Source organism: Arachis ipaensis, chromosome B9 (assembly GCF_059453495.1).
Source record: "Arachis ipaensis isolate K30076 ecotype BB chromosome B9, ASM5945349v1, whole genome shotgun sequence".
Taxonomy (NCBI): domain Eukaryota; kingdom Viridiplantae; phylum Streptophyta; class Magnoliopsida; order Fabales; family Fabaceae; genus Arachis; species Arachis ipaensis.
The window spans coordinates 153,547,924-153,560,749 of record NC_142444.1 but is presented as its reverse complement, the minus strand read 5'-3'; the positions used below and the strand labels follow the sequence as shown (position 1 = coordinate 153,560,749).

At 33.4% G+C, this 12,826-nt stretch overlaps 2 protein-coding genes across 3 annotated transcripts; both read left to right on the top strand.

Annotated features, from left to right (window-relative positions):
* The first annotated feature begins 552 nt into the window (after positions 1–552).
* On the top strand, positions 553–5,299 carry LOC107618182 (uncharacterized). Its single transcript, XM_016320173.3, has 10 exons — positions 553–1,237; positions 1,338–1,416; positions 1,559–1,653; positions 1,965–2,069; positions 2,182–2,261; positions 3,283–3,373; positions 3,466–3,573; positions 3,849–3,935; positions 4,471–4,539; positions 4,689–5,299. The coding sequence occupies exons 1-10, from the start codon at positions 989–991 to the stop codon at positions 4,818–4,820; spliced, it is 1,095 nt and encodes a 364-aa protein (XP_016175659.1). The 5' UTR covers positions 553–988; the 3' UTR covers positions 4,821–5,299.
* Positions 5,300–7,851: 2,552 nt separating this feature from the next.
* LOC107618141 (protein CYTOSOLIC ABA RECEPTOR KINASE 6) lies at positions 7,852–12,324 on the top strand. Of its 2 annotated transcripts, XM_016320096.2 has the most exons (9): positions 7,852–8,099; positions 8,365–8,398; positions 9,068–9,251; positions 9,695–9,948; positions 10,052–10,178; positions 10,256–10,529; positions 11,541–11,673; positions 11,784–11,870; positions 11,966–12,324. In XM_016320096.2, the coding sequence occupies exons 3-9, from the start codon at positions 9,158–9,160 to the stop codon at positions 12,086–12,088; spliced, it is 1,092 nt and encodes a 363-aa protein (XP_016175582.1). In that variant the 5' UTR covers positions 7,852–8,099; positions 8,365–8,398; positions 9,068–9,157; the 3' UTR covers positions 12,089–12,324. The 2 variants fall into 2 exon arrangements, with proteins under 2 accessions (XP_016175582.1, XP_088354455.1); XM_088498329.1 differs by lacking the exon at positions 8,365–8,398 and having other exon boundaries at positions 7,883–8,099.
* Positions 12,325–12,826: the final 502 nt, after the last annotated feature.

Genomic DNA, 12,826 nt, shown 5'->3' with positions numbered 1-12,826 from the left:
GTTAAATACATCGGTCATTTCTCAACTATAAATACATTTTTACATTTTTTATTACAAAATTTTGTGCATAGTAACTAATTTCTTTGTTTTAAATAAGTGTTTTTTTTTTAAAGTTAATTCATCCTAAATAAATGTCTATATAAATATGAAAAAAAAACTTGTAGATAATATGAAAACATTTTTTCACTAATAACATGATCAAATGAAGGGGAGACAATAAACAAATGATAATTATCCATTTGGATTGATGGAGTGATTAGTTAACTGGTTCGGTTAAATAAGTATTGAATTTAAATTTTATTTTTTTTATATAGCAACCTATTAATTAATAAAAAATTATTAAATAAAAATTAGATTCGTAATAGTTTAATTTTTGACCTATTATACTGGAGATACGAGGAAAATAAAATAAACAAACGATAATAATAATAATAATATTTTTATAAAATTAATTTAAATTAAATTATTTATAATTATTGTTGAAACTGACGTGTAAACTCAGAAAAAGGAATTTTACCTTATATACATGAACTTTCCAAACATATCCATCCTTAGTCAGATGCGCTGTTCTGCACCAACTTAAGTGGGTGTGACTTTTGTGTATCCTTGACAGCTCTAGTTACCGGTAGAAAGACCGAACCGGAAAAGGCAAACAACAAAAAAAAATGACGAAGGTAACGAAGTTTTACACTTTTATTCGCCTAAATAAGTAAATAGTAAAAAGCAGTGAGCACAAATAATTAATAACAAAATAATGATAGGATATAAATAAGGAAATATGATATTAGATGAGACTAAAATTAAGATTAGTACGGGGGGCGTTGCTTGTAGTTTGTGGTTTGTTGTTTGTGTTGTTGAGTGAGTCATGAGTGTATGATATCATATCGGTAGTAGTGGGTGGGCCTCGCTCGCAGCTCGCAGAGACGCAAACACAACAAACAAAACCAACTGAAGCCAAGCCAAGTGAAAGAAGAGCAGAGAAAGTGTGATGGCAAGAGGAGCCATGGAAAACTCTTCTTCAGCTTCTGCGGACAAGATTGAAGAAGAGGTTGCCGCCGTCGTTGAAGAAGCCAAGGAGATATCCGACGCCGTTTCGGCTCACATCTCACGGAATCTTAGCGATGAGCAGCCCCTTCGCCAGCGCGTCCTCGCCCTCGACTCTAAAATCCATTCCCTTCGTTCCTCTCTCTATTCCCTTCTCTCCCACAAGCATCTCAATCCCAACCTCGCCGACAAGGTTCCTTCGCTTCTCTTCCTTTCTTTCCCCTAATTCTCAATTGCATCTGTATCTGCATGCATGCCCCTTACTTTCTGTGTTCTGTTCTTTCCTCCTGCAGCTCGATGAAGATTTGCAGCGAGCCAGGTGCATCCTCGTTGATGGTGATGCCTCTTCGCTCCTTCCTGGCCATGCTCAAGGTTGCAATCCAATTCCAATCGATTCCCGTACAATTTCGTTGCGATCATTTTTTAGTTTTCTTTAAGTGATTGAAATGGATCTGAATTTGAATTCAATCGCTGTGAGTGTGGCTATGCTAATTTATACCTGTTGGTCAATTAGGACGCTTTTTGAGGATGTTTTTGGGTCCTATCAATGTTCGTGCTTCTAGGAAGGATGTGCAGCTCAAGGTCAAAGAGGAATACAACAGTTACAGAGTATACTTCTTCTGCTCTATCTATTCTTATACCGTGTGTTAATCCCATTTTAATTGTGAAAATTCGGACTTAATCAATAGGTAACCATTAAGGGTTTCAAAATTCGGACTTAATCAGTATGCATGTCCTTGCACAGTATCATGTTGAAACGCCTGTTAGAAAAAGAAGGGAAAGATGTTGCCTTCAAATAAACATAGTTCATAGTTTATACGCAATATGAAATTGAGAAGCTTGTGAACCTTTACACACAAAAACACAAAGTAAAGAAAATTTTGTAAAACTGTATAACATTGAAATCTTTTTTTGTTCAGGATAGAACTGCATTGCTATTCCTGCTTTTTCCGGCAATGCTTCTTGTTTTAAGATCTTGGATCTGGGATGGATGCTTGCCAGCTTTCCCGGTTCAGGTTTATCAGGTATTTGTACTTAAACCCCTTATGTTGATGTCCTATACTCCTATTGGGAGACGTTTGATTACATGATGAAACATTTGTATACAGTCTATTATGTAGTTTGATCATTTTTCAGGCCTGGCTGCTATTCCTGTACACTGGCTTGGCATTACGAGAAAACATTTTGAGGGTTAATGGAAGTGATATTCGTCCATGGTACAGACATTAATCCTTTGCCATTTTTGTGACTGGAATTTTATTTTATGTTTTTGTAATGATCCTCGTCAAATAAGAAAAGAGTTTCTTCGTTATGTGCTTTTGTTGTTCTTTAATTGCATTATTTATTCATTTTTTTCCCTTTTATTCTTGAAGGGAAGGGAGAGAGTTAGGAAGGGGGATACTGCTAGGAAAGATCCTTTAGTGTAGTTTGAATCTGCGTAAGATTCTTAGGTTTATTCATATGGCAGAGGGAGGATTGCACTTAAGTAATGTCTGTCTAAACATGACATGAGTGGCAAAGTATTTGGGGTGATCAAAAGCTAGTGTTGCTTTACTTTTATTTCTTCTACTTACTTGAGTTGCATGAGATATGTACTTTGGATAAAAAGGGCAAACACCAAACAATGGCAAACTGGGTATTGCTGCAACAACTTGACCATTTTCCTCTTCCCATAACCAGTCGAACCAGTCAATATGATCTGAGATCTTGGACATGCCTCACACTCACCAAGGATATATCAAAATATTCCATAAAAGAGTCAGTCATTGAAGAATGAATAAACAGATGCAGACTTGATTCTGAGCTTGTACCATACATTGCACCATTACACATCAGGAGAAATACCCTTCTCTGATAATGTCACCTTCAAAAGGCAACTTTCAATATGTCTTTCTTGACGGGGCTTGTTTCCTAGCCTTTTGTGGGTATCAGGCTTTCTGCTCATGGGTATTAAGTGGTTTCCTTTGTAAGTTTTGCAAAGCGAGTAGTTCACTCCTAGTTTATGTTCTTTCTTTCATGTTTACTCTCCTTATGATGGACATTATCTAGCTGTATCAACAGTATTTAATTGACAACTTTGCCATGCATTAGATTGAGAACAAGAAAGGATGGGGCAAGTATTTTATTTAGTTGGCCTGGTAACATTTCATCTTTGCATAGCACATTGGGTTTGGGGGTGGGCAGATATTGGTTTGCATGGGACAAATCTTTTGCAAATAAACTTACTTTGTCATACAGGTGGATATATCATCATTATATTGCTATGCTAATGGCTCTCGTGAGTCTCACTTGGGAAATTAAAGGACAACCAGATTGTGCAAAAACACAGGTTTCTCTTCCATTGTTCTGTCTGAAGTTTTTCTTTTCCCTTGTGATATTTACCTGTTTCACTCGTTAAGTCTCGTTAATGCTTGCTTGCAGAGAGGTGTGCAACTTTTCCTGCAGTGGGCTATGATGCAGGGAGTTGCAATGCTTCTACAAAACAGATATCAGCGTCAGAGACTTTATACTCGAATTGCATTAGGAAAGGTGCCACTTTTAAATAGTCACACAATCTTTCATCCAGCCTAGTTCCTTTAGTGTTTGGCTCATTATATTTGTATTTGATGCTCAGTGAAGCCATATAAGTCTACAAACTTGTGTGCAATCATCTGATCTATAGCATTAGTTTTTTTGTGGTGAAGTGCAATCATCTGATCTATAGCATTATTTTTATGGTGAAATGACTGATATATCTCAAGGCATGTTGACTGAATAGAAATATACATATACAGTTTTGATACTTGTTTTTCTCTGAATTTTAGGCTAAGAGGATGGATGTTGTTTGGGGAGAAACAGCTGGTGTGGATGGCCAACTGTGGCTGTTGTGTCCTATACTTTTCATATTGCAGGTAAATTTTTCTTATGACTTATTTTTCAAGTTCATAGATGTGATTATGAGCTGGTTTTTTAATTCTTGTGAGATGTATATAATCTTATTGATGATTTGTCAGTTACTCCATCTAGTGGGATAAAGATTTGCTGTTGATGATAATGATGATGATGATTTTTTATTTAGCATGTTTTGGGTCAGGTGTGATAATGGATTAATTCAGAAGTACATATTGTATTAAACTGGGTAGCAAATATAACTGAAGCTGTTTTATGCTTAGGCACTCTCTTTTATGGAGGCAAATATAGGTGAAGGATAAGTGTTACCCTTTTAAATAGGCTTGCCCTTGAATTTATTTTGCTGGTTTTGTATGCAGTATGCTCCTCCTCCTCTCTCTCTCTCTCTCTCTCTCTCTCTCTCTCTCACACACACACACACACACACACACACACACTCTCTCTCTCTCTGAAATTATCTGCTGTATTCATGTTTTAGAAATCATTGGCTTGAACATACTTGAGAGTATGGCTTTTTGATATTCCTTCATTGTTTAGGGATTTGAGGCATATGTTGGACTATTGTTGCTCCAGACTGCATTTGTTGGGGTTATTTCTGAGTGGCAGGTAATACTATGCTTGTGCTTCCAATGTTATTTATTGTTCATTTTGTATATCAATTGATTGAACAGGATAGATAATATAAATAAATAAAAATACTCCAGTTACAATCTGTTGCATGGATTTGGCTGTATAACAATGTACTCTTGGATCAGGTAATATTTTGTGGTATCCTGTTGGTCTTGATGGCCATTGGGAACTTTACAAATACGGTACAGATTCTTATGACAAAATCAAGATTTAAGGCAAAGATGAGAAGAAGCAAGAGCAAGCAGGCATTGAATTAGCGCAGTTGTGAATTTCTTGTGCATTCATACGATCAGGATTTTTTGCAGTCGTTTCAGTTTTGACCACAATTCAAGCTAGTGATAGTTTTTGGCTGTGTTTTAGCATCAATCATCTAGCGTGTCCAAGCATAAAGCATAAATTTGGGTTAAAATCACAATGTCCTGCATACTTGTCACCGCGGATGTGATAACTGAATCTTTTGGTCACAATATAATCTATTTAGAGTTGGGAAAATTCAGTGATGTAATACCATGTCATAACTCATGTGAGAGTAGTCCAGGATTTTGACAGATGGCAAGTTAGGGTCCTCTTCAGTTTGTTTCCGTATTTCTCTTTTTCTTCTCTGGGGCTTTAGTTTATTTTAATTGAAATGCTTTTGTATGTTTACTGGTAGGGCTACGCAATTGCAAATTATGTGAAAAACTAATAATATTCATTGTTTTATCTAGTATAATTATACCTATATTAAAAGCAAAAATAGTTCTACATATTATCAAATATATATATGGCTTTACTATGATAGAGAATTAGAGATTAAAACATAGATAGAAACGGTTAAAACACCATGTAAGGAGGAAATAAAAGTGTTATTACATTATTGAATGGATATTCTCATCGTTTGTAATGGCTCAATCGGTCTTGCTGTGTCTAAAACTACTTATCTCTCTGAAAATTTAGTACGTTAAATAGCTAAGTTGTAAATGTTAGAAACACACCAAATTTTGTTCACAAAAAAAAAAAAAAAAAAAAAAAATACAAATTTTCGAAGTGAAGATAATTTGGAATAAAAGAAGTATAATGTTAAATTAATATGAATTTTTTTGAGAAACGAGTAACTAGGATTGTGCTGTACTAAACTCAAATAATGAAAACTATTCCAGTTGAATTTTATGCGTACTGTTTTGCCAGATAGGAAAATTAGACATCAATTTATTTTTCTACGGTAAAAATGCAGTTATCTTCATGAGAAGGTGCGCAAGTTGCAATTTTTGTTTTTTTCAGGACTTAAATTGATTAAACGTATCATCAAAGTTTAGAAGAACTTGAAATTGTGAACGATGTGGTATATATGGTTGGATGCCGCAACTTGCTTCTTACCTGAATTCTTTTACTATATGGGGGAATTGGCTTTAGTACTTCACCCATTTTCCTAGTTCCTACTCATATATATCCAAAAGGAAAGGTCAATTCCACTTCTTTCTACGTTAGCTTAAGGATACAATTCTAGCCGTTTGATTCCCGTTCCATTATATTTATATATAGTCATGGACATGTGCTACGAATTCTTTATCTATTATGCCTTAACGGTTGGCACTATCATCAAATAAAATTAGTTTACTTTTAGAAAGTACTAATAAACCCACAGGGGCCTCATATTTGGTATTATGGCCATAAAATAATATTGGATTAGAAGCAGTTTGCAAAAGAAAATTGGCCAACGCAGAAAGGAAAGGGTCCCAAAGAATGAGTAACACAGTTGGCCTTAAGATACCTTCTCCCATCATAACACCGCCTCCTCCTTCCTTTCCTATCAAGTAAAGAAATCAAAAGTACCTCATAAAATATAATTTGATAGTTTGATTGATTTTATTTTCACTTTATCTTTTATCTTTGTTGCATCTTTATTTTAGATAAATTGTAATGCTTGATTATGATATTTTTTTAAAAACATTATAGTTATTACATTATTCATGTTAATATATAATAATGTGAAAAGAATAAAGTGAGGGTGAGAACTCAGAAGATGATTTGTTTAAAGTTGTAGTATAAAATTATATATCATTTTTTAAGCAATAATGTAATATTTAAATAACATTTACAATTTGATAAATTATATAATTGCAATAAATGTGAGAAACAATAAAAGAATACTCAATAAATAACTAGTCATCATAAAGTCTAGATATGTAATTTTTTGAACTTTTAATATGTGATTTTTTTTTTTTAATTTTAAATGTGTGAATTTTATGGCTACTTTCTATTGTTCTCTTATACAGAGACACAAAATCGTATTTGACAGATAAGACATGAACATAAACAATGTGTTCAGGGATACTGAAATAGTATATTTTATGTCCATTCTACAGGAAGAATACGGAGACACTAACAAGGGACACAACTTATTTTTCATTTTTTCTTTCATTATTCTTGTTAATTTTTTATTATTATATTTTTCGTCTCAAATTTTTTAAATAAAAAAATGAGAATAAATTATATTTTTATAATTTATTTTAGTTAATCACCAAACAAAACATAAAATTTTGTGTCTCTATCTTTTATATCTTATTCTCAGTGTCTTGTCTTACAAACACAACCTTAATAAAATAGATATAATTATATGACCATGTTTATTTATTTTTCACTAATTTGATAATACTCCTTTCCTTTAAAAATATTAATATATGTTCCTAAATTATCATTCTAAATATCCTCTTGATTTTCAAATAAAAAACATTTATTAATCTTTTTACGTTCTTAAAGTAATAAAAGTACAAGAATTAGAAAGATTTTTTTTACTTAAATTTAAAGGATAATTATATATTCTAGCTAAAAATTAAACTCATGATGTCTTATTTAAAAATAATAAATAATTACAACTATTTTAACTAACTTTTTCATTTATTACTATTACACACATTCTTTAAATTCGGAGAAAAATTAATATAATAACTATTTATAAAGATAAATTCATATTAAAATAATAATTTAAAATATAAACATATATTATATTAAATAATTTAATTAAATATATTAAATTATTTAACTATTTTTAATTACTATTAAATAAAAATGTACATATAAATTATATATAAAATTAATATTTAAAAATTATTAAATAATTTAATAAATTTGAGTAAATCATTATCTAATAATTATTAACTTCACATCAATTTCACAACTGCACGTAAGTCTTGTCTTATGATTATCATTAATGCATTTTCATCCAAAATACTTACCAAAAAAATAAATAAAAATTAATAGGAATAATTAGTAATTAATTAATATTATGTTAACATGAACGTGAGAAGAGGACATTGGGTATATACGCGTTGCTTGGCTGGGTGGCTCTTCTCACTCTCTCTCTCTCTCTCATCACAACAAAACCATCTGTCTCCATCGCTTTTCATTATTATCCATCCATTCATGATTCATCCCTTCCTTTCGTTCTTTGCAACAATCGAAACCATTACACACTAAACAAGCCAACAAACCCTAGCAACAACATTATCAATCTTACTCTCACAACCATTTGCAACCATCTATTCAGTTTAGTTGAGGTGAGGTTAATTCCTTTTTCTCTTTTTCTTATTCCCTCTATTTTTGCTTTCTCCTAATTTTGGCTACCCCAATCTGTTATTCCCCTTTTTTTTTATTTTTATTTCGTTCCTTATTTGTTTTTCCCACCTTTCACTCTCTTCAATTCTTTGGGCAATTCGGGTGTTCTGCATTTTTTTAGTTCCGATTTGGGTTCTGCTCCAACCTTTCTCTGCATTCCTCTTTAATTAATTTTTAATTTTTTTTTTCTCTTTTGATGGACCGCAGAGATTTTAATCCTCACAGGCGTCCTGGTCATTTGGTAAGGATTCTTATGTTTCTTCATAATTAGTGAAATTTGCATGCGGGTTTGGATTCATAGTCCGATTTCGTGGTTCTTCAAACATAATTAATACAATCCGATGTCTCTTGTTGGAGTTCTTAGATTGCTTAATTAATTGGGTCAATGAAGGATTTTTGACCGTTGTTAAGTGGTGTGATCCATTATCATTTTAGGGGAAATTCCCTCTTAGTGTCCCAAATTCTGCAATTTATACAGTTGATGCAAATATGTGATTCATGACATTTTGGATTCAGAGATGATCTACCACTTTATGACATTTTCAAAAATTTGATGTTTATGTGGTTGAGGTGTTAGGGAAAGCGCTAGGTATGAATATGACATGATATTTCTTTTTGTCAACATGTCAAGCATCAAGTTCTTGAAGCATTGTTTCCCTCGGAATTCAAAAATACTATGTGCACACCAAATCACCCACATATTTACATGTGTTAATGTGTATTTAGAATTTGACTTTATTAATTATTATGATCCAATAAATGCCAACTACTAGATAGGGTTACTTTTGTTACACTGAACGCGACCATCCTTATAGCGGATGGATGTATGTTCAGTTTATCTGTTTGAAATGTTTCTGCATTGGTTTCTTTGAATTTGCTGGAAATTAAAGCTTCCTGTATCATTATATAGGCACATGCTTCTCCTCCTGGTTACTTTGTCCGCTTTGAGAATTCAAATTCCAAAGACGATTCATATTTGAGGAAGAAGACAGGGACAGGGATGCGTCGGTGGCTGTGTTGCACGTGTCAGGTAGAAGAGTCTTACCCATCGCATGAAAGTGAGCACCTGAAAAGCCCAAGGAATTATGGAGATGGTAAGTTTCTTAATTTTGGGTAAACAGCTTAATTAAGCTCCTTTTAAAAAAATAGCTTAAACAATAAATTACCATATTAAAAGTAGCTTATAAATAAGTTATTTTGTATTTGGGTTTTTAGTTCTAAAAGTGCTTATTTTATAGAAATGTGATAAAAAGTAGTAGTATTATGAAAGAAGTTTTTTTTTTAACTTCTCTATAAGCTCCTAAATAGTTTCTTAGAAAGCTGCAATTTGGTTTTGAAAATTGCACCAGACATTAATACTACTACTTTTCATAAGTCAAAAGCTAAAAAAAGTTACTTTTGAACCTTCCCAAACGAGCCCTTAATCCATTTTGCTATTTCTTCCAGCTACTAATTAGTATTTACTGCTTGAGAAAGATGCTAGTAACAATGAATGGAAAAGGAACACTCTTCATTTATCATTTTTCGTTTGTTTTAGGCAACCAAAAAGGTTCAAAGGCGTCAGCTCCCGTCAAATCAGAACCACATAAGGCACCACCGCCTATTGAGGTTCCGGCATTATCTTTAGAGGAGCTGAAGGAGAAGACTGAGAATTTTGGATCAAAGGCATTGATTGGTGAAGGATCATATGGAAGAGTGTATTATGCAACCTTAAATGATGGGAAAACAGTGGCTGTGAAAAAGCTTGATGTTTCATCTGAACCTGAAACAAATAATGAGTTTTTGACCCAGGCATGTTTCTGCAACCCATAATAGTTTATATGCTGCAAGCAAGTTGGTCAGTGTATGGTCATCGTCAATTTATTAGCTTCTCCTTCAATATTTTTCTATTCAGGTTTCTATGGTTTCAAGGCTGAAGAACGATAATTTTGTTGAGCTGCAAGGGTATTGTGTTGAAGGAAATCTTCGGTTACTTGCGTATGAGTATGCTACTATGGGCTCTCTTCATGACATATTGCACGGTATGCAATCTCATATTCTTGTCTTATATTTCACATCCAAGAACTTCCATTTATGAATTTTGTCTTTCAAAATACAGGTAGAAAGGGAGTTCAAGGGGCACAACCAGGGCCAACTCTTGATTGGATACAGCGAGTTAGAATTGCAGTTGACGCAGCAAGGGGATTAGAATATTTGCATGAGAAAGTTCAACCCGCTATTATACACAGAGATATCAGATCAAGCAATGTGCTCATCTTTGAAGATTTTAAGGCTAAGATAGCTGATTTTAACCTTTCAAATCAGGCCCCTGACATGGCTGCACGCCTTCATTCTACTCGAGTGTTGGGAACTTTTGGTTATCATGCTCCAGAGTAAGCTTCCAGAACATGCCAACTTTTTAATTATATGTCTACGTTTGCTTTGTAGAAAAAGAAATTTTATTAGAAGAGAAGGAAAGAGTGAAATAGACGTTGAGACATCCTACAAATAAACAATAAAATAAAGAATAAAGATACATCCTAAAGAGATAAATCAGACAAGAAGACGTGATTCCTTTTTGTAAGTCAGATAACAATAGTTCTCGAAAATTGATGAGTAGTAAGCCAAAAGGAAGTACTATCCCAAATTAAAGTCTATAATGTAGTAAAAAAGCAATTCTATTAAAATTTTAGTATTCCTTACCAACCAAAGACAAGTATGCTATCTTGTACTTTTGTTGTTTGATCCCTTCTTAGCAAGGAGTATTAACTATTTTTGTTGGTGTGTTACCTCTGCATTTTTATCTTTAGGCGTGCTCTGTGTATGTTGTATAACTATGTTTTCCTTCTCAATTTCTCCTTGATTGAATGCATGTAAAATTGTAAGTTCAGTTCTGAATGTGATCTTTCAGTGTTACTGAATGATAAAGCAGAAAGATCTAGTAAACCCCCATCCCTGAGAGACTGACTTTGAATATACTTGAAGCTAACGTGATAAGCTGAAAACACTGAACAGTTCCTCTTTTATCTAGCTTTCTCAGTTCAAGAACGTCCTTTAATTCACTCAAGTATTTTAGTTTGTATGTCTGCATACAATAATCTAGAGTGGTATGTGTCATTGTGTTGAAATTTAATAAATGTTCCAGCAACCTAACTCAACATTTGCCTGAACAAGAGGTCAATAAGTGTTATGTTTCTACTTGTTATTCTTGAATTTGTCTAGGTAATATGCTTTCTGGTCCAGTTACTGAGGTAAGTATATTCACAAACAAAATTAGCAATACATCATTTTTGGCCTGCTTAATAGTTGCCAATGCTCATTTCGATTCTTTATCCCTCGTCTTAAAATTTTTATGGTGTCTTATTGGTTCTTAGCTTTTCTGTTACCTTGCCAAACATATGCAGGTATGCAATGACTGGCCAGTTGACTCAAAAAAGTGATGTCTACAGTTTTGGCGTTGTTCTTCTAGAACTTCTTACTGGAAGAAAACCTGTTGATCATACCATGCCCCGCGGACAGCAAAGTCTTGTTACATGGGTCAGTGTCACAATTTTAAATACTCCACCTTCTTCCGGTTCCATTTATTTATTTATGTTTGTGTAAAGCTTATTTATTTATCTGTGATCTCATTTTTTTGGGGCGAATAGGCTACCCCAAGATTAAGTGAAGATAAAGTTAAACAATGTGTTGACCCAAAACTGAAAGGAGATTATCCCCCTAAAGGAGTTGCCAAGGTATCCCTCTCTCAAAATCAGAAACTAGTAAATTGTAATTGCACAATTTGTGGGTTTTAATTTGAGGATGACAATGTGTATCTTTGTCGATACAGCTTGCAGCCGTTGCGGCCCTGTGCGTGCAATATGAAGCCGAGTTTAGGCCAAATATGAGCATTGTTGTTAAAGCACTCCAACCACTTCTCAAGACTCCTGCTCCTGCTGCGCCTGAAAGTTGAACCAAACGAACACAAGTTTTTTTAACTCTTTGAAGTTTGATTCAATTATCCTCAGATTTCATCGAATGCTGCAAATATATAAATATTATTTATATATATATACACTTTTAATTTTTGTATGAGATTGGATGTGTAGGATTGGATTTGCTTGTTTCCTTTTCATTGTTAAACTCCGTGTATTTCTGGCATCGCACTTGTTGCTGCTGACTGCTATATAGAGCCATAAGCTTGGTTACGATGGGTTTGGGTTTGGGTTTGTGTAGTGTGGCTAAACTTCGTTGCGTAACCATAGACCTCTCATATTCCTTCTGAAAATGGCCTATGTAATTAAAATGTGTGACTGATTTTAATGCCTTATTTATTCGGTTATAGGATACATGCATGCCTATATACTATTGGGTTAGGAACTCTTAATAAAATGCGACGATGGGATCTTGTAAATGTGATTTCACACTATATAAGATTTAAGGGAGACTAAAATAAATTGTTACAGAAAGTCTTGTATGGTATAAGATATACACTTTACAAGATCAAAAGATTGAAATGGTTTATTTTCGGTCTCTTATTTGGAGTTTAGATGTTAATGAAAATTTGAAGGGAGAAGTCCATGTAAGCCCAATAAGCGTTCCATAAAAAAATAGGTAACTACTCCCATGAAGATGCCAAAAACATCCTCTCATGATTATCCTTGTTTAAAAAGTGTAACTTATTTGTTTAGCAACACTTTGAATAAAGGTA

Excerpts from the sequence above, each read along its gene's own strand:
- LOC107618182 (XM_016320173.3), top strand. The coding sequence starts at position 989 with ATGGCAAGAGGAGCCATGGAAAACTCTTCTTCAGCTTCTGCGGACAAG. Across the intron at positions 1,238-1,337 it reads ATCCCAACCTCGCCGACAAG|CTCGATGAAGATTTGCAGCG; the intron begins GTTCCTTCGCTT and ends TTCCTCCTGCAG. Across the intron at positions 2,070-2,181 it reads TCCCGGTTCAGGTTTATCAG|GCCTGGCTGCTATTCCTGTA; the intron begins GTATTTGTACTT and ends ATCATTTTTCAG.
- LOC107618141 (XM_016320096.2), top strand. The coding sequence starts at position 9,158 with ATGCGTCGGTGGCTGTGTTGCACGTGTCAGGTAGAAGAGTCTTACCCA. Across the intron at positions 10,530-11,540 it reads TTTGGTTATCATGCTCCAGA|GTATGCAATGACTGGCCAGT; the intron begins GTAAGCTTCCAG and ends AAACATATGCAG. Across the intron at positions 11,871-11,965 it reads CCCCTAAAGGAGTTGCCAAG|CTTGCAGCCGTTGCGGCCCT; the intron begins GTATCCCTCTCT and ends TTGTCGATACAG.